The following is a 24,039-nucleotide window of genomic DNA, read 5'->3' as shown; positions in this document are numbered from 1 at the left end:
TTTATGTTACATGTTTAATGTAACATGGGAGTTTAACTTTCAATCCCCTTCTGATAGTTAAGAGATCCTTAATGTAAATAAATGCCAATATTTCCTATTAGGTCTTGAATACTAGAGAAGCTAAGGGCACATCAGCTTGCTCTATCACCTGTATTTCTCCAGGAACAAAAAATGAGATCAGAACATTAAAATGTATATTGTTACATCAGCGAATAAGTCCAAAACTCCATCTTGTATGGCTCTGTATTGAAAGCATACTAAAGCATCTACAATATTCTGATGTAGCTCAAATGTCAATATTTTCAATGGGATGAGAGACTAAAAAAATAAATAAAAATAGTAGTAGCAAGTTTCATGCTATGGTGGATGTGCTGTACCATTCCCCGTGCAATTAAGATCACAATAAAATAGATATTTTTTCACCACCATGATGCAGGGCTGTATTTAGTTTAAGAGAGATGGGACATTCCTGATTACAGGCAAGGTTTTCTTGAAGCTCAGTCCATGGGTTATGGCAAATGGTACACTAAAATCTCCTTAAAATGAGCTTTACTTGTTGAAGTATTTATGATTGACAGAAAAAAAGTATTTTTTTTCCTTTACAAGTTTCTTGAGACCATATTTGTAAATAATACAGAAACATGCACATGTATCGGTTGGGGGCGGGGGGGAGTAAAGAATCTCTCTGCTAGCATCTCCAGGACTTTTCAAGCTTATGTTAATACAGGTATACACAGACACCAACGAGAAGGCAAATGACAAAACGTTTTGTAAAGCTGCAGAACACTAGAGCCAGATCATAACGACAGCAAGCAGCTCTAAGTGTTGCTCCCAGAGAATTAAGTTTTCCTCCTAAATGGGGAATAGCCAAAAAAATTAGTAGTAACTCACTTTTTTTAACAATGCCCAAATTTGCTCTGAGTCAAAGCAGATCTAATTCAACATCTTCCCAAACTGATAGATGCCCACGAATGAGCAACTGATGCTCTAATTTACATGAGATTTGGGTCATTCTAAACTGGGAGCAAAACAGCACACCTTTAAACCACACACACACACAGAGAGACATTTCCACACAGCTTTGCATGCCTTTACCACGAGGTTAAAATTACTGGTAAACAAGAAGCCGTATAAGAGGTGCAACATCTGCAGATCCTTTGTAGATACCAAAGTGTTGCAGTAACTTCTCTGCAGTTGGATCATATGAATAATGCCAAACTGCCAGGAAGCCAGGTCTCTTGTTCACAATCTACTCCAAATCCACAGGATATTAAGAACTAAACAGAAAGAACATCACAGACTACACAGGGTGATACGACAGAAGCAGGGATGGGAGAAAAAAACAACAACCGATATCGGGATATGCAGGGTCAGAAACGTTCATCTGGATGGGGTCAAGAAGGAAGAAAAGGCTAGGGTGAAGACGCATTCGGATGAATGAAATTAAAAAAGAGAAATCAAAGGGAATTGGCAAGGCATGCCTTGTTGTTCTCAAAGACACAACAACGGCATGGCAGGTCGGTTCGCGTTCGGTACTTGAATGTCAGCACAATAAACGCAACACGAACTGGCACAAAGTCGGGGTAAGAGGGTCAACCCATTCAAATATTCCAGTCAAAAATCTTGTACGCGGAAAGCTACACGAAAACCATTGTTAGAAGTGTAGTAGCTTCTGGGTGGGGTGATATTTCAGTTATTCTGATTCAGTGTTAGGCTCAAAACTGAAAGCGGAAACAAACAAACAAATAAAAAAGGCATTTGGACACGACTAACGAATGGCGGAAGGCATGGCATGAAGCTCCATGTGGGACAGAAACTTTGGAAGGATGTTTGATGGGAGAATTTGAACAAAGGTGGCGAATGTAAAAGCAACAAATAGCAAAAGTTGATAGAGACGAAGCAGACACTGTTGCAACAAAACGCAAGAACACAAAACGGGAAGAGGAGTACTGGACAGGAGAGATTGAATGAAATCTGATAGAACTTTTCCTATTGGATTAATCTTTTCTCCTTAGGCAACGTTGTTAAATTTAATTTATATAGGTATTATTCCTGCAAAGAAGTTAGTGCAGAGGACATAAAAGAAACAATGCAGAAACCAACTGTTGCTATCAAATGTTCTCTCCTCTTTGAAACTTTGGGGCTCGATATATATATATATATATATATATATATATATATATATATATATATATATATATATATATATATATATGTAATGTACTCATATGATATACATGTGTGTGTGTGTGTGTGTATATATATGTGTATATATATATATATATATATATATATATATATATATATATATATATATATATATATATATATATATATATATATATATGAGTGAAAGATAGACAAAGATGTTATCTTCCTGTATTCTTGGTAAGGAATTAGTCCTGAAGTTAGAAGGATTGGAGGTAGGATTGAGGTTGGAAGGTAAAGTAACGAAGAGGGCATACCGCTTTCGGCTTCTGCAAACGACAAGAAAAAAATTTGCAAATCAAAACACTTGGATAAGAAATGAACTGACACAAAAAAAAGGCCAGAATGAAAAAACAAACAAATAAATAAGTTAGTAACCCACAACACTTGGATTTGAAATTCTCCAAATCTACTTTTTCCTCCTTTTTTTTTTAAATGTAATTTTTTTTTAAGAAAAAAAAAGGATTTCTGCTGGGAATGAAGACAAATAAAATGGAAAGACAGGAGAAAGGTCCAACAGAGGGATAAACATGGGGGTACGAGAAAAGAATGTTAATTTTTATTTTGTTTCAATTTTTTTTGTATTAGAGCTGGCAATAAATAAGTAAAGCCCCCACCAAATTAGAATTAGGCTTTTCAATGGGCTTGGATGGAATAACCATTATTTTACAAATTTCCTTTAAGAGTGCTCTTACCAGGGATATTTCAGGGTTTTTTTTTTTTTTAACTTTTCCTTAAAAATTCAAGGAACATCAAAGGCGTATGGAGTATACGTAACAAGTTAACAAGCTCAGCCAAGTGTCCTTATTCCATCCAAACTGCAAAATACTGCATGATGCTTAGAAAACCCTTTTCTTCGAAGCAGTAGTAAACCATACACCCAAAGGCAAGGGATTCCAGTAGAATATCTTGATTCTCAGGTCCGTAATCCAGCTAGGAATTGGAAGAAGGACCGATTTCGGTGTTGTTTTCACAACACACACAAGGGGCAATGCGTCTTCCCCAAAGATTCAGTCAACCACGTGAGCACATTCTTATGTGCCATGGATGTTCCATAGGAGACAGAAAGGACCGTTCTGTGTTTCAGAAACAAAATTTATCTCTGAGCAAAAACTTTAGTAGATCATCCTCAACTCTATGATGTCACTGAGCCCAATCAGAAGTGTTGATATGACTAAATTAAAGGTAAAGGTTCCCCTCACACATATGTGCTAGTTGTTTCTGACTCTAGGGGGCGGCGTTCATTTCCGTTTCAAAGCTGAAGAGTCAGTGCTGTCTGAAGATATCTCGGTGGTCATGTGGCTGGCATGACTAAATGGCGAAGGCGCATATAACACTGGTACTTTCCCACCAAAGGTGGTCCCTATTTTTCTACTTGTATTTTACATGCTTTCGAACTGCTAGGTTGGCAGAAGCTGGGACAAGTAACGGGAGCTCACTCCGTTACGCGACGCTAGTGATTCGAACTGCTGATCTTTCTGATCGACAAGCTCAGCATCTTAGCCACTGAGCCACCGCATCCCTCTATGACTAAGTATCAATGGTTAATGACCATGGTTCTGCTTATCTGTGTTTAGAAGCAAATTCTACATGCAAACCACTCTTTCAATTCTTAGCTGCCTAAATTCCCTGGATTCTTCCTTAATCTAGAAGAGGCTAGTCTAGTATATAACCTCCAAGTCCTTTGGAAGGCCACAATTCAATTAAGGGGGAAATAGATTGTCCAGTACTTCTGAAAGGAAAATGATGGCTGTTACACATTAGTAATTTGCAACAAAAGAAATTACAGCAGAGAAACAGAGATGGAATTCATGAACATAAGTGCTAATGAATCTTAGGCAAGCAATTGTTGTTAATATTTCATTTGTGTTTGTTATCCATTTTGGTAACGAGCATTGAGCCTGGGTCAAAATCAAGTTTTGGCTTTTTTCATTTATATTGTAGCAAGGGAGCTGCTCGATATATTCCTGAACGAAATGGTGAAAATGCTGGAGCTCCTGCTACTCGCAAATGGGATGTCTCTACAATAAATTAGATATTAATATTCGATAACATAAAACAAATCACTGGGGTCACAAGATTTTTTTTTTTTGGCATATTGTTTCTTACAAGAGACGCAATGACAAAACGGGTTATGATTGCTTATAAACCTTGGCACAACTAGGAAATTTGAATCTGGGTTTTCGTAAAGTACATATTTCAAAAAAAATAAAAATAAAGAAGGGGGGGAACCTAACATGGGGTGAAACCAATCAATAATTGGGAAAGAGGAAATTATTTTTAAAATGACAAGGACAAATTAGGTGTCATGGAACTGATCTCTGTTCAAATTACATATGATGCTAGGATATTGTTGTGGCCCGCCAGCGGCCAGTGGAGCTAGCAGAAAAGTCAGGCAGTGGGGAGGTTGGGGAGGAACATGGACCAGTCCTGGGTAGTCTGGGGAAGGCTCAGACAAGGGCTCTGCGTTGGAGGCAGAGACTGGGCCAAGGCTGTCTGGCAGTTCTCAGCTGCCTTTGGAGCTAGACAGCAGTGAGGCAGAGGAATGGCTGGAGCCAGTTCCCAGTGTGCGCATGTGCAGAGCTGCCAGAAGAAAACAACTGAGAAATCAGGGTCGATTTGAGAGTAAAGCCATAGATGGATGATAAATGGCCCCACCCATAGGAAATCAAAGAGGAGTGAAAGGGGAGTGGGCTTTTGCAGGAAACGATTCATTCGTTTGTTTGTTTCAGGAGTGTGAAGATCTCTCTGTGAATCTCAGAGACTCTGTGCCAAGTCTTTCCTTGCATAGCACTGTGTTTAGAAAATGTTTACATGGCAGCTTTCCAAGCTAGATAAGATCTGTGGTCATAACTTCACCTTTGAAAGACTGTTTGCCAGGCCTTTGCTGAATGTGAATGAGAGGAATTCACATTTGTTTAATAAAAGGGGTTTTGTTGGAACCAGAAATCTGCTTCGTGCTTTTTGAGGAAGCCTGGGTCAGAACAGATATCTTTGTATGCAGGGGAAGCAACATATTTAAGAAGCTCTTCATCTGAGATGTTGAATTTCAAGGATCCATTTCAGGTTGCATAAAGTACTTCTTCTCATTTTGTACTCAGCTTTGATTCTTTGAATGATTTCAAAGCGTTTCCCAGTCACATCAGTAGGCCGAAGTTCGACCAGTTCTGTGAAGATAACTGTGATGGGATGTCAGATGTGGCTGCCAAATGTACTTGCACCATTAAGGGAGAATCTTTGTAGCTCAGAGTAGAAATGAGGAGTCCTTGGTGCTCTCTGAGCTTGGTGGTTTTCTTGCAGACATTTCATTACCCAACGACTAGCATTGATGATGTTACCTAGTTTGAGTCATGAAATGTCTGCAGCCACCAAGTTCAGAGAGCACCAAGGACCCCTTAAATGGACCACTGAAGTCAGCAATTATTCTTCTACTAGAATTTTAATCTAAGCAGAAGAAACTGAAGGAGAGAAGCTGAGGGGAAAAAAAACACATTGTTCACTTTGAATTGTGAAACAGGAGGAAGGATATCCAAATTATGTTCAAAAGGATGTCCAAAATAAAGTTCGAAGATTTTGGATCAAGCATAGGATAGATATTGGATCAATTCACTTAAAAAATCTGTCTGGTGGCCCTCGGAGCCATAAAGAAAGTATCTCCCTTGACTAAGTCTATCAGGTGGGGAAAAAAATGAAGTTTTGCCAAACTGTGTGAGATTTTTCTTAACTAGCATTTTGGAGAAGCCGAGCAGCGCAAAAAGAAGATTCCTGTAATGAAGAGTTTGTAACACTCTTCGCTGTTGTTGACATTCCTTCAGTTTGGATCTCAGTGGTGGAACAAATCCATCTATTTCTTTGGGGTTACCTCAGCTTCTTCTGAAAAAGCAGCAATGGGAAATTAAACAAAGGCAGCCAAAATGTAAAAACTACAGAGGGGGGGGGGAAAGCTGCCCAAATAAGAGAAGCACAGATGTTTGGACAGTTCTACAGGATACGGTTAAAAAAAAGTTGATTATGGTAACATGATTGAAGCTCACCCATTTTTATGTGACACATGGCCATTGGGGCCACCATTTTGAACTTTTTTGACCCTATCCTGTAAATCCTGCTTCTATCTTGTCTTCAATATTCTGCTCAGCTTATCAAACACGCTACATTCTAAGTCAGCAGCCCTCAACTTTTTGGGCACTAGGGACCATTTCCGTGGGGAGAGAATTTTCCGTGGACTGGAAGAGGTGTGGTTTGTGTGCTGCCTGCATTCCACAGATGGGGCTTCCCTTGTTGGTGTGGACCAGCTCCTGGCATGCCATGGCCCGGTGTGTTGGGGAGCACTATTCTAAGCTATAGCTTTCTAATGATGTTCCATAATTTTAATTGAAATTATTTCACTCTTTGGCACATTTTGTGGTAAGATTTAGGTTCACTGAAAAATATGCATATGTCCAAGGTAGGGGATGTATATTAGTTCAAAGAAAATAAATTTTGGCAAGATTAGTAACATTATTTAAAAATGGAGAGAGGGTGCAATTGCTATCACAGAGCAGGATGAGAAAAACCGATGAATGGAAGATATGAAATCTGCAGGAAGCTGTGGATTTTCCAATTCCAGAATTCATCTTATGAAGTCTACAGTTAGGCCAGATTTGGTACAAGGTTAATGAAGAACTTCAATAAAATGGAAGTAGGATACTGTTTCTGGCCCTTAGCAGCTTTGAGGTATGGGGACCCTAACTTTGTGTGGATAGCTGGGGAACTCTGGGAATTGAAGTCCACATGTCTCAAAGTTGCTAAGGTTGAAGAACACTAAACTAGAAGACACCATCTGTTGAGTCTATTGGAATGTTGGATTTGGTGGCAATCTCAGCAGGATGCATTGAGAAGATGTCCAAGTTGAACTCCAGGTGTGAATTAGGTGGGCTTCCATTCCTCCTGATTATATTAATAGTTGCATTCTATCCTTAAAGCAAATAGTGCATCAATCACTACCTCTGGCTTTTAAAATAAAAGACCTACATTCAAATCCTTTTAAATAATGAAAGTCAACTCTATTTCTATGAAGGAGTTGTTGTTCTTGAGATTAGTTTAATTGCAAAACATGGTTGCAAAAATTAGATTGTTGGGAAGTCAATGATAAGACTAAGCATATATCAGTGGTGGCTTCCTACCAGTTCGGACCAGTTTGGGTGAACCAGTAGAGGTTTGGCGGCTTGGGTTGCTGGAACCGGCAGCAACCAAGGCCTGCCATGCTTTTGAAATGGTTCTCCGGGCGGCGCCATAGGTGCCGCCATCTTGTTTTTTGCTTCTACGCATGTGCAGAAAACATTTATTGTACTGCACATGTGCACGAGAAGCGCATCAAGCATGTGTGTGGTGTGGCCACAAGCGAACCGGTAGTCGTGAACCCACTCCTGACATATACAGTATCCAGGTGGATTTTACTTCCAAGAAGGATTGGTGGGCTAAAATGCATGACACAAATCGTCAAGGTGAGGGCGCCTTAGTGCTCTCTGAGCTTGATTGTTTTCTTGCAGAATGTTTCATTACCCAAAGTAGGTAAGTGTTATTGCTAGGTCTTGCATTTTTAGAGGTTGAGAGGTTGTTGGTTTTTTTTTAGCAGAAATGATAATTATCTTGGATTATTATCTTTTATAATGGGGAATGAAGTTCAAATGGTCTTCTAAAAATGTTATCAATAACTCCAAGCTTGAAGAAATGGACCAAAAGAAGCCATAGATGAATCTCCTGTTTGAACTTTGAATAATGATCTAGCAGAATATTTTTTCCTGTAATGCATTTCTCTGTTTGCCTGGTGCAGGGGTCAGCAGCCCACAGCTCTGGAGCTGCATGTGGCTCTGTCATCCCTCTGCTGCGGCTCCCTGTCGCCGGTCAGTAAAAGGAAAAAGGAAAAGGCCACACTAGGAGGAGACTCTATGGTGGGGGAACCGGACTGCCAGTGGGCAGTTGAAAAAGGACACAGCGCTAGGAGGTGACTCTATGGTGGGGGAACAGGACATCCTGTCAGCTCCAGAATTGAATGCGGGGCTTCTGGTTAGGACCTTTGTGGCTCTTTGAGCGTCTAAGGTTGCCGACCCCTGGCTTGGTGTATATATGTTTGTGTGTGTGTGTGTGTGTGTGTGTGTGTGTGTGTGTATTCTTATCTGTAATCTTTCAAGCCAACCTTTGCATAGGATTCAACTTGCAGCAATCCTATGTACAGAGTTATATACATCACTTGGAAATACTTATCCTGGTTAGATTGTATTGGGTTATGTAGAATTATCAAGGAGGAACTCAATTGGGGTTCTAAGCTGTCATTCATCAACTCTGCCTAGGTGTAATTTTAATTGAGAACTTTACATTCTTTAATGCAGGAAACCGGTTTCAGGGCAATTTAAATTAAAATCACACGTTTCATCGATTTTATTGGACTTTGAGGCATGATGTTGCCTTTTGATTAGGTATATAAGTGGGCACCACAATGTCAAAGAGTGCCTGGAATATAAAATTCTTTCATAAATATAAACACCCATCCAAACAGCAAGAAACAAAGAAAGGAAAAAGAATGAATGAGAGGAAGAAATTCAAGCAGGCCAAATAATCAAAGATGCACTACGAAAAAGTTCTGATAGAGGGTTACATACCTGCTTTCCCCTTTCTCCGACTTGTATTCTATGGCTATCATTAAAAGCTTTAGCTTTGCAAAGACCAGTCTGCCAGAAAGAAAGCAGAGGGAAAGAGAACAAAACGAGAATATGTTATTTATTTTGTTGATATGAGTATTTTGCTGTTGTCCTTAAGGCAGGGGTGGGATTCAGCTGGTTCAGACCGGTTCGGGCAAACCGGTAGCTCCGACCATCAGCTAAGAGTGAACTAGTTCCCACCGATGATCAGGCCCGCCCCCCCACCCATGCCCTATACTGACCTATATTCCCTTTTCTGAAGCCCAGCTGATAGGCACGAAGAGCGGATTGCTGCACCTCAGCTGTTTTGCACCAGAGCTGCAGTAGAAGGTAAGTTTTCAAATGCACTGCATGCACACAGAACAAAGCATACACTCAGTTGTTAGTGTGCGCTTTGCTCTGATTGTTACCCTGGTTGAATCCCACCACTGCCTTAAGGTTATCTACATATAGACCTTTATAAAATATAGTTTAGCTCTTTGCCTGCACTCCTCAATTTTGTTGAAATCCTTACAACCTTCAGCTACAGCAGTGTTTCCCAAACTTTTGACATATGTGTACCCCTTCTATAATTTTTGTAACGCTGAATACCCCTCATAAAAAACATATACTTTAATAAAAATCAAAATGTATTTCTTTTTTTGGTACATATGCAAAATAAATGAAAGTTATATTATAAAGAACAATTTATTTGATTCAATGAGAAGGATGAAATTGTTTATGTTGAGATGACAGATCATCATAATTTGGTTCCCTGGTTGTTAATTTTAATCTGTTAATCAGTTCCCATGTAAAAACTGCGATACGCACCTATTTCCTTCCTTGTTCTGTGGGCGCAGCTAAGCACGGTGCAGTGGATATTCCCACATGATCCCCACCAAACTCTGGTGCAACGCGTACCCCCACCAAACTCTTCCCGTACCCCTGGGGGTACTCGTACCACACTTTGGGAAACACTGAGCTATAGCAAAATATATCTCCAGAAGTTCTGTATATTTATCTGGCTGCAAATATCTCAGTTATTCATAGGAATAATGCTGTGATAAACCTTTGGAAACCCTTTTCCCCATATGAATTTTATGTTCAGATTCTTCCCAGGGCAGAAATGACATTCTAGATTGTCTTCACATCTATTTTAAGTGTGAAACATTAGACTTTAACAGGTGCATTTTCAACATAGATGTACATGGATAATTTGCTTTAAGGAAATCATAATTGTCTTATCTTCCCAAAAGAAATAAATTATATTTAAATCAGAAGAGGAGGGCCTGAGCTCTTGCTTACATAAATTGGAGGTGGAACCTAAATGTTGAATTAGGCAGCAGAGTCAGACAGTGAGGAGGTTGGGGAGGAACAGGGGTCAGTCTTGGGGGCTGAGGAAAGCTCAGACGAAGGTTCTGTGTCGGAGGCAGAGCGGGAGCTAGACAGCAGTGAGGCAGAAGAACAGCTGGAGCCTGTTCCCAGTGGGCGAGCAGAGTTGCCAGAAGACAAGGACAATTAAGAAAACAGTGTCAACTTAGAAGTAAAGCCACACCTTGGAGGTGATTGGCCCCTCCCATAGGAAACAAAAGAGGAATGAACGGGGAGTGGGTTTTTGCAGGAAACAATTCATTCATTTGGTGGTGTTAAGAGTGGAAAGTTCTGTTGGTGATTATAAGAGATTCTGTATGAAGTTTTGGTTTGCCCTGTGTTTGGAAGATAGTTATCTTTCAGCACTGATAAGATGCGTGTGGATAAACGTTCCTCTGAAACACTATTTGCTAAAGCCTTACTGACTGTGAATGAAAGGAATTCACAGTTGTGTAAATAAAAGAGGTTTTGTCGGGACCAAGACTTTGCTTCTTGCTTTCTAAGGAAGCCTGGGTCAGAACATTTACAACCTTTCTTGCCATAGTTGTTCAAGGAATCCCCTGCCGTTGCTACATTGGTTAACACAGTCGTTAAATGAATCTGGCTTCGCCATTGACTGTGCTTATCAGAAGGTCACTGAAGATGATCGCATGACCCCAGGGCAAACATCATAAATACATGCTAGTGGCCAAGTGTTGAAATTTTGGTCCTTCAAGGATCATAAGTGTGAAAAATCGCATTAAGTCACTTTTTCCAGCACTGTTGAATGTTCATTAACAAATGCTTGTAAGTCGAGGTGTACCTGTACAGGAAACTTCACCCAACATCCTATGTTCAACCAGTTGTGCATAGCATCAAGACAGATATTTTAAAAAACCCTTTTATTAATTCGTTGTGAATTCTATTCATTCACATATACCGAAGTCTTTCAAGGGAAGATTTACAGTCACAGATCTTATCTGGCTTGGAGAGCTGACAGGCCGATATCTGCAAAACTTGGCAAGAGAGAGTCACGAACCAATTAAGCGAACTAATTGTCTCCTGCAAACTCCATTCCCCTTTCGCTCCTTTTTTTATTTCCTCTGGGAGGAGCCATTCATCATCCACCTGTGGCATTACTCCCAAGTCGACCTCTGTTCTTTATCTGTTCCCTTGTTTTGGCAACTCTGCACACTGGAAACAGGCTCCAGCTGTTCATCTGCCTCACTGATGTCTGACTCTGAAGGCAGTTGATAACTGTCAGATGGCCCCACCTCTGCCTCCAACACAGAGTCCTCATCAGAGCCTTCCCAGATTCCAGGACTGGCCCAGGTTCCTCCCCAACCTCCTCACTCTCCAAATCTGCTGCCAGTTCCACTGGCAGGCCACAACATAAGGTGTAATAGACACATGTCACATTTGTGCTGCTGCATATCTTTAGACATCAAATGTGAAGCATTTCATTAGATGAATGAAATCAATCAATCAAAATAGAGCTGGAAGAGACCCTATAGGCCTTCTGGTCCAATCTAGGTCCTCATTTTACCGACCTCGGAAGGATGGAAGGCTGAGTCAATAGCAACAGCGCTTAAACTTATATACCGCTTCACAGTGCTTTGCAACCCTCTCTAAGCAGTTTACAGAGTCAGCATCTCATCCTGGACAATTTGGGTCTTCATTTTACTGACCTCAGAAGGATGGAGCTCTGAGTCAACCTTGAGCTGAGCAGAATTGAGCTCCTGGCAGTGGGCAGAGTTTGCCTACAATATTGCATTCTAATCACTGTGCCACCATGGCTCTTTATATATTCCCAGGACACTGCAACCGTCCTAAATGTGAATCAGTTCTCAAGCATCCGAATGTAGATCATGTGACCTTGGGACACTGCAACCATCATAAATGTCGATCAGTTGCCAAGTGTCTGAATTTTGATCATGTGATCAAGGGGATACTAGAAAAGATCATAAGTATTAAAACTGTTCGTAAGTCACTTTTTTTAGTACTGTTGTCACTTTGATTGGTCACTAAATGAACTGTTGTTAAATTGAGGACTGCCTGTATCACAATGTCAGAGGGTAAGAATTACAACTCATTTAGCCCCTTTCCTGTACCTAACGTTATGATAAAATTTATAGTAATAAACACAGGATTTTTGTTTCATGGACCACCTAAAACAATTGTTTTAAGATTAATTTTCAACATCCACAGAGCTGTTTTCATGACAATCGAGCCCTGTGGGAGACATTTAGTTATCATGCAAAATGTCACAGAAGCCATTCCAAATTTTATGCTTAGCCGATGACATTGCATTGCATCTGCTGGAATTTATAAGTAGCCCTGGGAAATGTTAATGTTGACTGTTAATGGGACAATGATAAACCTTTGCAAATGATTGCGGACCCTTACAATGATGATGGCTTAATTTACAAATCAGTTTTATTCACTGGCAGAATGGAATTCTAAAGCACCAAATGTTGGAAAAGTGGCTTTTGGGAAAAAAAAACATCCCTGTAAAAACTGGCCCCAAAGGAAGCAAAAATGAGAAACGTGGAAGTTTTTATGATAGCCAAATCCCTTTTCTTCGAAGAGCAAATTTCTAATCTCTGAGAACTTGGAATGGAGGGCTACATATATTTCATTCTCAAAATGTAATTAATATAACCCCCCCCCCTCTGCTGTATTCTTATCTTCAAATCAGTTACAGACAAATAGAGATGCATAAAAATTATAAATCGATACCCAACATATGTCATACCTAACAAGGTTTTTATCCCGCTTTAATAATAATAATAAATTATTCTATCTAGGCTTAAATAAGATTAAATGGGCAAAGAATTGTAAAAGTGTTTAGCATTTTATTTTTAAAACATCCATCATTTATTGTATACTAGTTGATAACCTAACATTGCCAGAGTATTTATTTATAGGGGGGAAATGTCCAGACCAAATGTAATTTCTAATGTTGGATTTTTCCCTTAGCAGAGGGAGCCCCCTTGTGGAGCACTGTGAAGCTGTTACCATGGCGACACCACTGCGGTATACAGTAGAAGCCATTTTATAGCAGTACAGTAGAAGGCATTTAAGGCACAACAGGCTGTATCTTAACAGAACACACACCCTGAGGTACAAAGTATGTTGAATGGTTCAGGGAACCAGGAAGTCTAGCCAATCAAAGAGAAGAATTACAGTTGACTCTCTTCCCCTGCTTAAGGGACCGTCACAGAGAAGAGTGGATCTACTTAGTCTTCAAAATACCACAAGAAGTGATGAGTAGGAGGTTGTTAAAGAGAGATTCCACCTGGAGCTAAGGAGAAACTTCCTGACAGGGAGAACAATTTAATCAGTGGAACAACTTGCCTTCTGGAGTTCTGGGTGCTCCATCACTGGAGGCTTTTAAGAAGAGACTGGACATCCATTTGTCTGAAATAGTATGGGGTCTCCTGCATAAGTAGGGGGTTGGACTAGAAGACCTCCAAGGTCCCTTCCTATTATTCTATGACTGTGATTTGGATCAAATGTTAAAAAATTCTTATCAGAATAACAGAGTTGGAAGTAACCTTGGAGGCCTTCTAGTCCAACCTCCTGCTCAAGCAGGAGATCCCATATCATTGCAGGCAAATGACTGCCCAATCCTTTCTTAAAAGACTCCAGAGTTGATGTACCCACAACTTTGGCACAGGGTTTCACTGATTATTTGTACTCAGCGTCTTGAAATTTATGAAATCTTCACAGTTGGGAAATTGTTCTTGCTGTTAGGAAACATTCTTGATATTATTCTACAAAACAACAGCTGAAGGCAAGAACTATCTGTTCTGACCCAGGCTTCACAAAATCATGAAGGAAACTCCTTGTCCCAACAAAACCCCTTTTTATTAAGCTAATGTGAATTCCTCTCATTCGCATCCAGCAAAGTTCCAGCAAACAGTCTTTCAAGGATGAATTTACAACCACAGACCTTATCAGGCTTGGAGAGCAGCCAGGCTGATATTATTCCAAACACAATACCATACAAGAAAATACTTGGCAAGGAGTCTCTGAGAGTCACAAACAAATCTTCACATTAATTAAGTGAACTAATAGTCTCCTGCAAACTCCACTCCCCTTTCGCTCCTCTTTATTCCCCATGGGAGAATACCTGTGTTCTCCGTCTACCTGTGCCTTTACTCGAGAGTTGCCTCTTGTTTCTTAACTGTTCCCTTCTCCTGCCAGCTCTCACATGCATACATCGGGAACAGGCTCCAGCTGTTCTTCTGCCCACTGATCTCCGACTCTGAAGGCAGTTGATAACTGTCAGATGGCCCCGGCCCATCTCGGCCTCCAACACAGAGCCCTCATCAGAGCCTTCCTACACTCCAGGACTGGCCCACATTCCTCCCCAACCTCCTCACTGTCTGAGTCTACCACCAGCTCTGCTGGCAGGCCACAATACTATCCAACAGCTTTAAAGAAATGCTGTAACCCTACTAAACGTCACACAATCACTTACAAGATGACAGCAGGGAACAGGAAAGGGACATTCCCCTGATTATGGCGTTGGATAAATAGTGTACAGCTGAAGCACTAGAGAAATCAAACTCTTGCTTACTATTGACACTTCTTGTGTTCCTTTTCCAGCAATCTAGAACTACCGTATTTTTTGGAGTATAAGACACACCTTTCCCCCCCCCCCCAAAAAAAGAGGGTAAAAATCTGGGTGCGTATTATATGCTGAATACAGTATTTTTGGCCTCACGAAACCCCGCCCCACACATCCTGTTTTTCATAATAATGGATGCGCAGAGGGTTTGGGAGGCCTGCAAAGTGCTCCCGGGGGCTGGGGAGGGCAAAAACAAGTGAAAAATGGGCCCGTTTTTCACAAAAACTGGGTTGTTTTTGTCCTCCCAAGCCTCCAGGAACACTCTGCAGGCCTTACAAACTCTCTGCATATATTTTTTTTGCATCGTCTGTAGATGTTGTTAATGTCTAGGTGTCTATTGATAGCTATGACTATTTAATCATTCTTAGTTCAGAAAATTCTTCCCTTACTACTTACTGCCATGGTGCAGTGGTTAGACTGCAGTATTGCAGGCTATTTCTGCTGACAGCTGGCTACAGTTTTGCAGTTCGACTCTTACCATCTCAAGGTTGACTCAGCCTTCCATCCTTCCGAGGTGGGTAAAATGAGGACCCAGATTGTTGAGGGCATTATACTGACTTTGTAAACCGGTTAGAGAGGGCTGTAAAAGCACTGTGAAGTGGTATATAAGTCTAAGTGCTATTGCTATTGACTCAGCCTTCCATCTTTCCGAGATCAGTAAAACGACAACCCAATTTGTTAGGGGAAAGAAGCTGACTCTAAACCACTTAGAAAGGGCTGTAAAGCACTGTGAAGTGGCATATAAGTCTAAGCGCTAGTGCTGTTGCTATTGACTCAGCCTTCCATCCTTTCACGGTTAGTAAAAGGAGGACCCAGATTGTTGGGGGCATTATGCTGACTCTGTAAACCACTTAGAGAAGGCTGTTTAAAGCACTGTGAAATGGTATATGTCTAAGTGCTATTGCTATTGACTCAGCCTTCCATCCTTCCAAGGTTGGTCAAATGAGAATCCAGATTATTGGGGGCAATTGGCTGACTCTATAAATTGCTTAGAGAGGGCTTTAAAAGCACTGTGAAGTGGTCTAAGTGCTATTGCTATCGACTCAGCCTCCGTGGTCAGTAAAATGAGGACTCAGATTGTTGGGGGCAATAGGCTGACTCTGTAAACCACTTGGAGAGGGCTGTAAAAAGCACAGAGAAGCGGTATATAAATCTAAGGTCTATTGCTATTGACTCAGCCTTCCATCCTTCCACGGTCAGTAAAACGAGGACACAGATTGTTGGAGGAAAGATGCTGACTTTGAAAACCACTTAGAGAGGGATGCAAAGCACTGTGAAGCGGTATATAAGTCTAAGTGCTATTATTATGTACTCAGCCTCTGCGGTCAGTAAAACGAGGAGTATAGTAAAGCGCTATTGCTATTGTTTTTCATCATTTCAGATTAGGATTAAGGACAAAGATCTCTTCAAAAAAAGACGATTTCATGGCTGCAAAAGTACTTACTCACAAACAGCAGGGAATGACAGACCAACAAAGGCACTAGAAAGATACTCTGTGTACATTTCATTAGATACTCCTTCCAAGTAGTATTTCTGCCAAGTGTCCTCTTCGATCTAGAAAGGAGAGCAAAGAAGAAGCAAAATGACAGCTGCATTTTTAATAGGAAATGGCTATAAATAACACAAATCAATTTCAGGAAATTAAGGTTGGAGCTTATACTTAGCTCTTCTTTTAAAAAAACACTTTCTGAATTAAAGGTAAGACATATATGCTAGTTGTTCCCAACTTTAGGGGGCGGCGCTCATCTCCGTTTCAAAGCCGAAGAGCCAGTCCTGTCTGAAGATGTCTCCGTGGTCATGTGGCCAGTATCACTAAATGCCGAAAGTGCAAGGAATGCTGTTACCTTCCCACCAAAGGTGGTTCCTATTTTTCTACTTGCATTTTTACATGCTTTCGAACTGCTAGTTGGCAGAAGCTGGGACAGGTAACAGGAGCTCACTCCGTTACGTGGCACTAGGGATTCAAGCCACTGAACTGCAGACCTTTCTCATCAACAAGCTCAGCATCTTAGCCACTGAGTCACCATGTCCCTTACCTTCTGAATTAGGCCTGTTCAATTTCTATAATTTTCTCTTTTCCTTTTTTTATTATTGACCAGAGGTGGATTAAAAAAGAAAATACAGTATTTAAGAAAAATATTGCTGGAAAAATATCATGTGGACAGTTTTGATCTGTCTTTTTAATATGTTGCAAGAGCTTTGGGGGAATGTGAACTTCATAAACAAGCCCCATTTGTGAAATATGAATTGGGTCAGATAATTCTGAACATAAGATACCAAACTTCCGCTAACACTCAAAGAACCAGGTTTCTACAATGCTTGAAAACAACAACAACTGTATTTTTGCTCAAATACATACAGTCCGTCAGGCCTGGAAGCCATATTTTGCATTGGACCTTCAGGCCTGCCACATTTGATGCTGTGAGAAAATGGGAGGGGGATTATTTGGAGTATGGGAGATATATAATCTATTCTAAATAACATTCCTTTATCAGAGAGTCAAGGACATCTTGCCCTGCACCTTGAGGGGTATGACTGGGAGTCATCTCCAGTGGGACAGTGGCTGATTGGACTATGTGATGGACATGTGGGTGCTGGGCAAGGGCTTGGACTTTCATTTGGGTGGGGAAAACCTTGAAGCTTTCAGATTCGAGTTAATGTCAGGGTTCCAACTAACACCCCCAACGAAATAACACTCCGAGACTTGAAATTCCTCAAAGTTCCATTTTATTTGTTGTTGTTGTTGTTAGTTGCCAAGTCATGTCTGACCCATCGCAACCCAATGGACAATGTTCCTCCAGGCCTTCCTGTCCGCTACCATCCCCTGGAGTTCATTTAAGCTCACGCCAACTGCTTTCATGACTCCATCCAGCCACCTCATTCTCTGTCGTCCCCTTCTTTTTCTTTTGCCCTCAATCGTTCCCAGCATTAGGCTCTTCTCCAGTGAGTCCTTCCCTTCTCATTAGGTGGCCAAAGTATTTGAGCTTTCTCTTCAGGATCTGCCCTTCTAAAGAGTAGTCGGGGTTGATCCACTCTAGGACTGATCAGTTTGATCGTCTTGCAGTCCAAAGGACTCGCAGGAGTCTTCTTCAGCATTTTATTAGAGATGTCATATTGGAGATATCATATTATTATGACATTAGAGATGTCATATTATTAGAGATGTCATATTAGTAGAGAAGTCATCCTTTTTATTAGAGATGTCATATTGTCACAACTGGGAAAACCCAAATCTGAAAGCTTCCAGGTTTTCCCCACCCAAGTGAAAGTTCAAGCCCCTGCCCAGCACCCACATGTCCATCACACAGTCATTATTGAAGTCTGCATAATGTTCACTATGAAACACAAGCTTCTCCCCCCCCCTTTTTTTTTTGCAAAGTTGCAAAATTTACAAGCCAGATGCTAACCCAGATATTCCCCAGGCCAGTGGAACATGATTTTCAGATAAGAATAGCTACCTGTCATAAGTTACAAGGCTGTAGCTCACTTTTATGATTGTGTTGTTTAATAATAAAAAAACCTTTAAAGTAGCCTGTTCTTTTCAAACTTTTCATTTACAGCGAATTTTTTTTATACTTCAATAAAGTTTGGCAGTGTTTATCATCTTACGAGCAGAAGAGATCTGTCTTCAGAACTATCCAACAAAGACATTTGAGGAATCCTGTATAGCAACTGCTCCTACTACATTCACCCACAAAATATCCCCCCAAAATGAAATGGTGATAAAATCTAGGCCTCCTGTCCACGATATTGAAAAGAAACTAGCACATCTATTGTCTTTAACTAGAATACTTAATAAAGAGAGATTTATATCCTTGAATGCGTTTATTCAGCAAAACAGACAGAAGTTTTATAGCGGAAACCTTTGGGCTGAAATGAAATCCACTGTTGTTCTTACAACTTTATTAGCCAATATTGTACAGAAAAGAGTAGATTTAATGCATCGAATATCAGCAATCACAGGGCTCAGCTGATCTGAAGTATTGCAATGAGCCATGGATTTTCCATAAAAGAAAAGCAAGCAATTGTTTCTCCTGCCTTGTGAAGGGGCTGTTTTAAAATCACCTATGAATTTATTACAAACCTTTCTGGCTCATTTAAGGTCTGTGATTATTTCTCCCGGCCTCCACTTGTTCCTGTACTTAGCAAATCAGTCCTAAGTATCTCATAAATAAAAAAACCTTCAGCCAACAAATTAGCTAGTTAGGTTGCATTATGCTGAACTTGCCTTGTTTGGTTTTGGCTTAATCCGTAAGTGAACAGAACATATATGATTTATGAACTATGATTTATTGCTTAGCATGGAGTGATAATCACATTATTGTTGCTTGATCAACATGGTTCCACATGCTTAAAGCAAACTATAACATGATATGGGGAAAGTATTTTATGACATTCAGCCTGGGAGGTCCTTGGTGATCTCTGAGCTTGGTTGCTTTCCTCCAGATGTTTTACTACCCAACTGTTGTGGTCTGCTGGTAGCCTGCAGAGCTGGCAGCAGATTCAGACAGTGAGGAGGTTGGGGAGGAATATGGGCCAGTCCTGGAGTCTGGGGAAGCCTCAGGTGATGGCTCTGTGTTGGAGGCAGAGAGGGGACCAGGGCCATCTGGGAGTTATGTGCTGCCTCCAGAGCCTCCAGAGTTGGACAGCAACGAGCAGAGGAACAGAGGGAGCCCGTTCCCAGTGTGCGCATGTGCAGAGCTGCCAAAAGGCAAGAACAGTTAAGACAAAAGGGGCAACTCGGGAGTAAGGCTTGGAAATGATTGGCCCCTCCCATAAGAGATAAAGAAGGAACAAAGGCACGTGAGGCTTTGCAGGAAGCAACTTTTTTCATTCTGGTCGGTTTAAAGTCTGAAGCTCCATTTTGATGCTGTGCTCCATGTGGCTTGCAAAGCTAATTGGCAAATTAGGTCTTTGGCAGCGTTTCAAGGGAAATAAAGGTGGGTTTATCAGCCTTATCCCGAAAGACTTTGGCAGACTTCTGTCGGACTTTTTACTATTTGTGATTCCTTACGGGTTGTAAATGAAGACACCGTATTTTTTAGGGTATAAGATGCACCTTTTTTCCTCAAAAAAGAGGCTGAAAATCTGTGTGCATCTTATACACTGAATACAGCATTTTTTTGCCTCCTGAAACCCCACCCCCTTCACCAAAATGGCTGTGCATAGTCTGTAGAAGGCTTTCAGAGAGCTCCTGGGGGGGGGAGGCTGGGGAGGGCAGAAATGAGTGAAAAATAGGCTGTTTTTTGCTCAATTGTGCCCCCCAGCCCTGAGTAGCACTCTGCAAGCCCCCTAAGGGCTATTCAAGGCTCTTAAAAAAAAACAACGATCCTGTTTTTGCAAAAAACGGGCTGTTTTGGGGAAGTTTGCACAGTGCAAAAACTTTTTTTAAAATTTGCGTCTTATACTCTGAAAAGTAGGGTAAGCATTTTCAGAAACCTGTTTGGTTTTACCCAACAGAATGGCACGGACTTGGGTTATCTTGCCATTATTATTTTGTTTGTATATTTGACTGCAAGCTAAGAGGTTCCATATGAAAACTGCTACTCTAAAAGCAAAAAAACGAAACCAAATATCCCAGTGCAAGTTTTGTGAACTTTGTTTTGATACTAAGGTTGGGGAGAGGAGTTACTGAAATAACTTGGTTTGCAAAATTAAGCCATAATCAATGAAATGCGTGTGGTGTCATTGCTGATCATGGAGCTTTGTCATTGACAAAGGAAATATTTAGGGCGGTTTCTACTACTCTGCAATCAGCTGGGATGAAGGAGGGAAGGAACCTTTCCACTTCAATCTATGTTTTCCAAAATGGCAGGATTTCTACTAGGGGGAGGGGTTGGCGGGGGGCAGTCTTCAAACATGTACAGTACATTATGCTCTGAGTTTATTTGCCTGGAGCATTTCCTTGTTAGTCTGAAAACACATGAGAAATTGAGAAGGCTGGAAAGAGCGGGGGGGAGAGGGGGAAAACAGAAAAGAAAGTACTATATATACAAGTATATATTCAGGAGTGAGATATAAAGGGGAAAAAACATAATTAAGACAGATTAGCGAAGGGAAGGGAATAAGAAATGATACTAAACTATATTTGAGTTTGGGAAAATACCATCACAAGAAAACATAAAATGAGATTTGAAAGAGACACCTATAACAACAGAAGAAAGGGAGAGAGGAGGAGAGGACGAGAGGAAGAGGAGGGCAGGAAGAAATAGGTAAGGAGAGGAGGGTGGAAGGGAGAGAAAGAGAGAGGGTAGGAAGGGGAAGAGGAAGAGGAAGAGTAGGAGTAGGGGAGAGGGAAGGGAAGAAAAAAGAGGAAGGAGAAGAGGAAGGAAGGAAGTAGAGAAGGGAGGGAGGGAGAAAAGAAAGGGAAAACAAGGTGGTGTTAAAATAGGCAAATAGGATGGTAAATAAAGCAACTCAAACTGTATATTATAACCTTTTAAACGGAATAATAAATGTATAAGAATGACAAGTGTAAAGAATGATAAGGAGGAAGGAAGGAAGTAGAGAAGGGAGGGAGGGAGAAAAGAAAGGGAAAATAAGGTGGTGTTACAACAGGAGGAAGGGATGGTAAACAAAGCAACCCAAACTGCATATTATAACCTATTAAATGAAATAAGAAATGTATAAGAATGATAAATGTTAAAACACCTGTAACCAAACGACATGCTGTATGTGATGATGGGTTTTTTTGTGTTTTTTTTTTTTTGTTTTTTCATTGTTGTGTGTATGTGTTGTCTATGTAATAAAAATAAAAAAAATAATAAAAAAAGACTGATACCTATGTGAATATACCTATAATTGTATGTAAGAGAATAAAAAATACAAAACTTAAAAAAAAAGAAATTGAGAAGGCTGCTACCTCCTCTCAGATATATTGAGGGGGGGAGTACATGGGCTGTAGAGTATCCTTGCAGAGGACACTTTTCAACACAAGTTGTTGCAATTGTAATGTTTCCTGATTCCTAGTGAATTATTGCTGTTATCACAGAACGCAGAACAACAGGGTTGGAAAGGACCTTGGAGGTCTTCTATTCCACCCCCTTGCTCAAGTAGGAGACCCTACATCACTTTACAGAAATGCCTGTCCAATTTCTCCTTAAAAACCTCCAGGGGTGGAGCACCCACAACTTCTAGTGGCAAGCCTTTCCACTGATTAATTGTTCCCACTGTCAGGAAATTTCTCCAACTAGGTTGGATCTCTCATGTTTATCTTGCATCTGTTACATTTTGTCACGTGCTTTGGAGAACAAGTTGACCCCCCTCTTCTCTAGGTCATCCCCTCAAATATTGGAAGATGAAATTATGTTACCATCATTGTTTCCTTTCTTAGATTAGACATATCTAGTTTCCACAACTGTTCCCTGATCATCTTTGCTTCTTCTTCTTCTTAATTGTTGCTCTTTGTATTGTTCTCTATATTGTGTACATTAAAGGTAATGGTAAAGATTTCCCTGTTCAGGCATTTCTGAGTCTACGGTGTAGTACTCATCCCCATTTCTTGGCTGAGGAAGCCAATGTTGTCCGAAGACAATTTCTCTGGTCATGTGGCCAGCAGGGCTATATGTTAAAGGTGCACGGAATGCTGCTACCTTCCCAGCAAAGTGGTACCTATTTATCTACTTGCATTAGCATGCTTTTGAACTGTTATGTGGGAAGGAGTGGGAGCTCATATGCGCACTGGTCAGCTGATTTTTCGCCTTTTGGAGGGCCGGGGGAGGCCGATTTTGCCCTCCTTGGGCTTTAAGAAAGCTTCCGAAACTTGGGGAGGGTGAAAAACAGGCCCAAAGGGCCAACTGGAAGTTGGGTACTGAAAAGAGCCTCCCCCAGCCCTCCCAGAGGCCCTCCAGAAGCCGGAAATGGATAATTTCTAAACTTTCCTGGAGCCTGGGGAGGGTGAAAATGGCCTCCCTCAGACCTCTGTAGGAAATACCAAGCTCAGCTTGGAGGTGAGTAGTGTGGCACATGGGGGTTGTGCATGTATGTGCATGTGGGGGCGCAATTTGCATTATGGGGGCTGGCACATACATGCACTAATGTGTGCGTGCCCTCACATTTTTGGCACCCAATAACAAGAAGGCTATCTATCACTGTGCTAGGGTCTCCAACCTGGACTGATAGCTGTTGAGCCATGTTATCAAAATCTTCCAAGAATGACTTTCTATGACTACAAGATCACATTCATCTAAAAGAAGCAACCCAAATTCCTAAATTGGACAGTGTGGTCAAAAGAGAGAGGGGAGGGAGGGGGAAGGGTGGGAGAGAGCGAATCAGAGCAAATTAACACTAAGGGAACAAGGGCTGGTAGAAAGGGCTGAGAACATTTAAGTGTTCCTGAGCTACACTATTTTGATTTTCTCATAAATCCCAGGAGACCTTTTGAATGAAATGAAATAAAGTGAATGGATGAATGATTCTCACTGGACCCTTGGACTTCAGTACAGATACATGTTTCATATTTATACTTGCCATCTGAGATACCCAGCCAATTGATGGAGGCAAAAAATATTCAAGAAAGAAAAAACCCATATGGCTTTTAACCCCCCATCCCTCTGGGTGGTTGTGTGCCATATGGGTTGGATAGAGATCATATTTTTTAACTGCAAAGAATTTCTCTGTTGATAAACATGTGGTTTATCTAACAGGAAAAAAAGTCAGAAAGATTGTGCTATGGACAATCTCTAATGGCCCATGGATGTGCCAAATAAAAATATAATTAGGAAAGAACCTGGCCCCTTGCCCAATCTGTAATAGCAAAGGGGTTTTTTCCCTTTGTTTTTCTTTGGTTTATGTTGTTCTATGTTTTAATGTAGATGGATTCTTTTCTGTTTTTGAGTTTAAGTCATGCGCTGAAACGTGGCCCCTTGACATCCCATGAAATGTCCCCTCCCAAAACGAGACGCTACCTTTATAAATGATCTCATGGAGAAGAGGTTTGCCAACATAGTCGATAGGCCTGGTGCCAGGCAGCTTTGGGCGATAAACCCCAGCTTTAGTTCAGCAAGGCATATGGCGTCATCGCCTTCTTTCCAATTCCAGCTTGGAATATTTAGCAGATGGGCCTGCAACAGGAAAAAAAAATGAAAACAGGTCAGCCATGATCCCTGAAATCTTTGATTATGCATTTTACCATCTCAGGGGAAGGCAAGAGGAGGAGAGGAAAGGGAAAAGAATACCTTTAGCTTTTCA

At 40.9% G+C, this 24,039-nt stretch overlaps 1 protein-coding gene across 1 annotated transcript in view; it reads right to left on the bottom strand.

The window, feature by feature from the left end:
- LOC116518724 (calcium-activated potassium channel subunit alpha-1-like) overlaps positions 1 to 24,039 on the bottom strand; it is a 354,617-nt gene that overhangs the window by 9,625 nt on the left and 320,953 nt on the right. The window contains exons 14-16 of the mRNA XM_032232239.1: positions 23,757 to 23,912; positions 16,295 to 16,404; positions 8,847 to 8,915 (exon numbers count right to left, since the gene is read on the bottom strand). Coding sequence (XP_032088130.1) covers positions 8,847 to 8,915; positions 16,295 to 16,404; positions 23,757 to 23,912 — 335 coding nt within the window. The remainder of the gene's footprint in view (positions 1 to 8,846; positions 8,916 to 16,294; positions 16,405 to 23,756; positions 23,913 to 24,039) is intronic.

Source organism: Thamnophis elegans, chromosome 15 (assembly GCF_009769535.1).
Source record: "Thamnophis elegans isolate rThaEle1 chromosome 15, rThaEle1.pri, whole genome shotgun sequence".
NCBI lineage: Eukaryota > Metazoa > Chordata > Lepidosauria > Squamata > Colubridae > Thamnophis > Thamnophis elegans.
The sequence above is the reverse complement of the archived record's forward strand: the minus strand, read 5'-3'. Positions and strand labels throughout refer to the sequence as shown.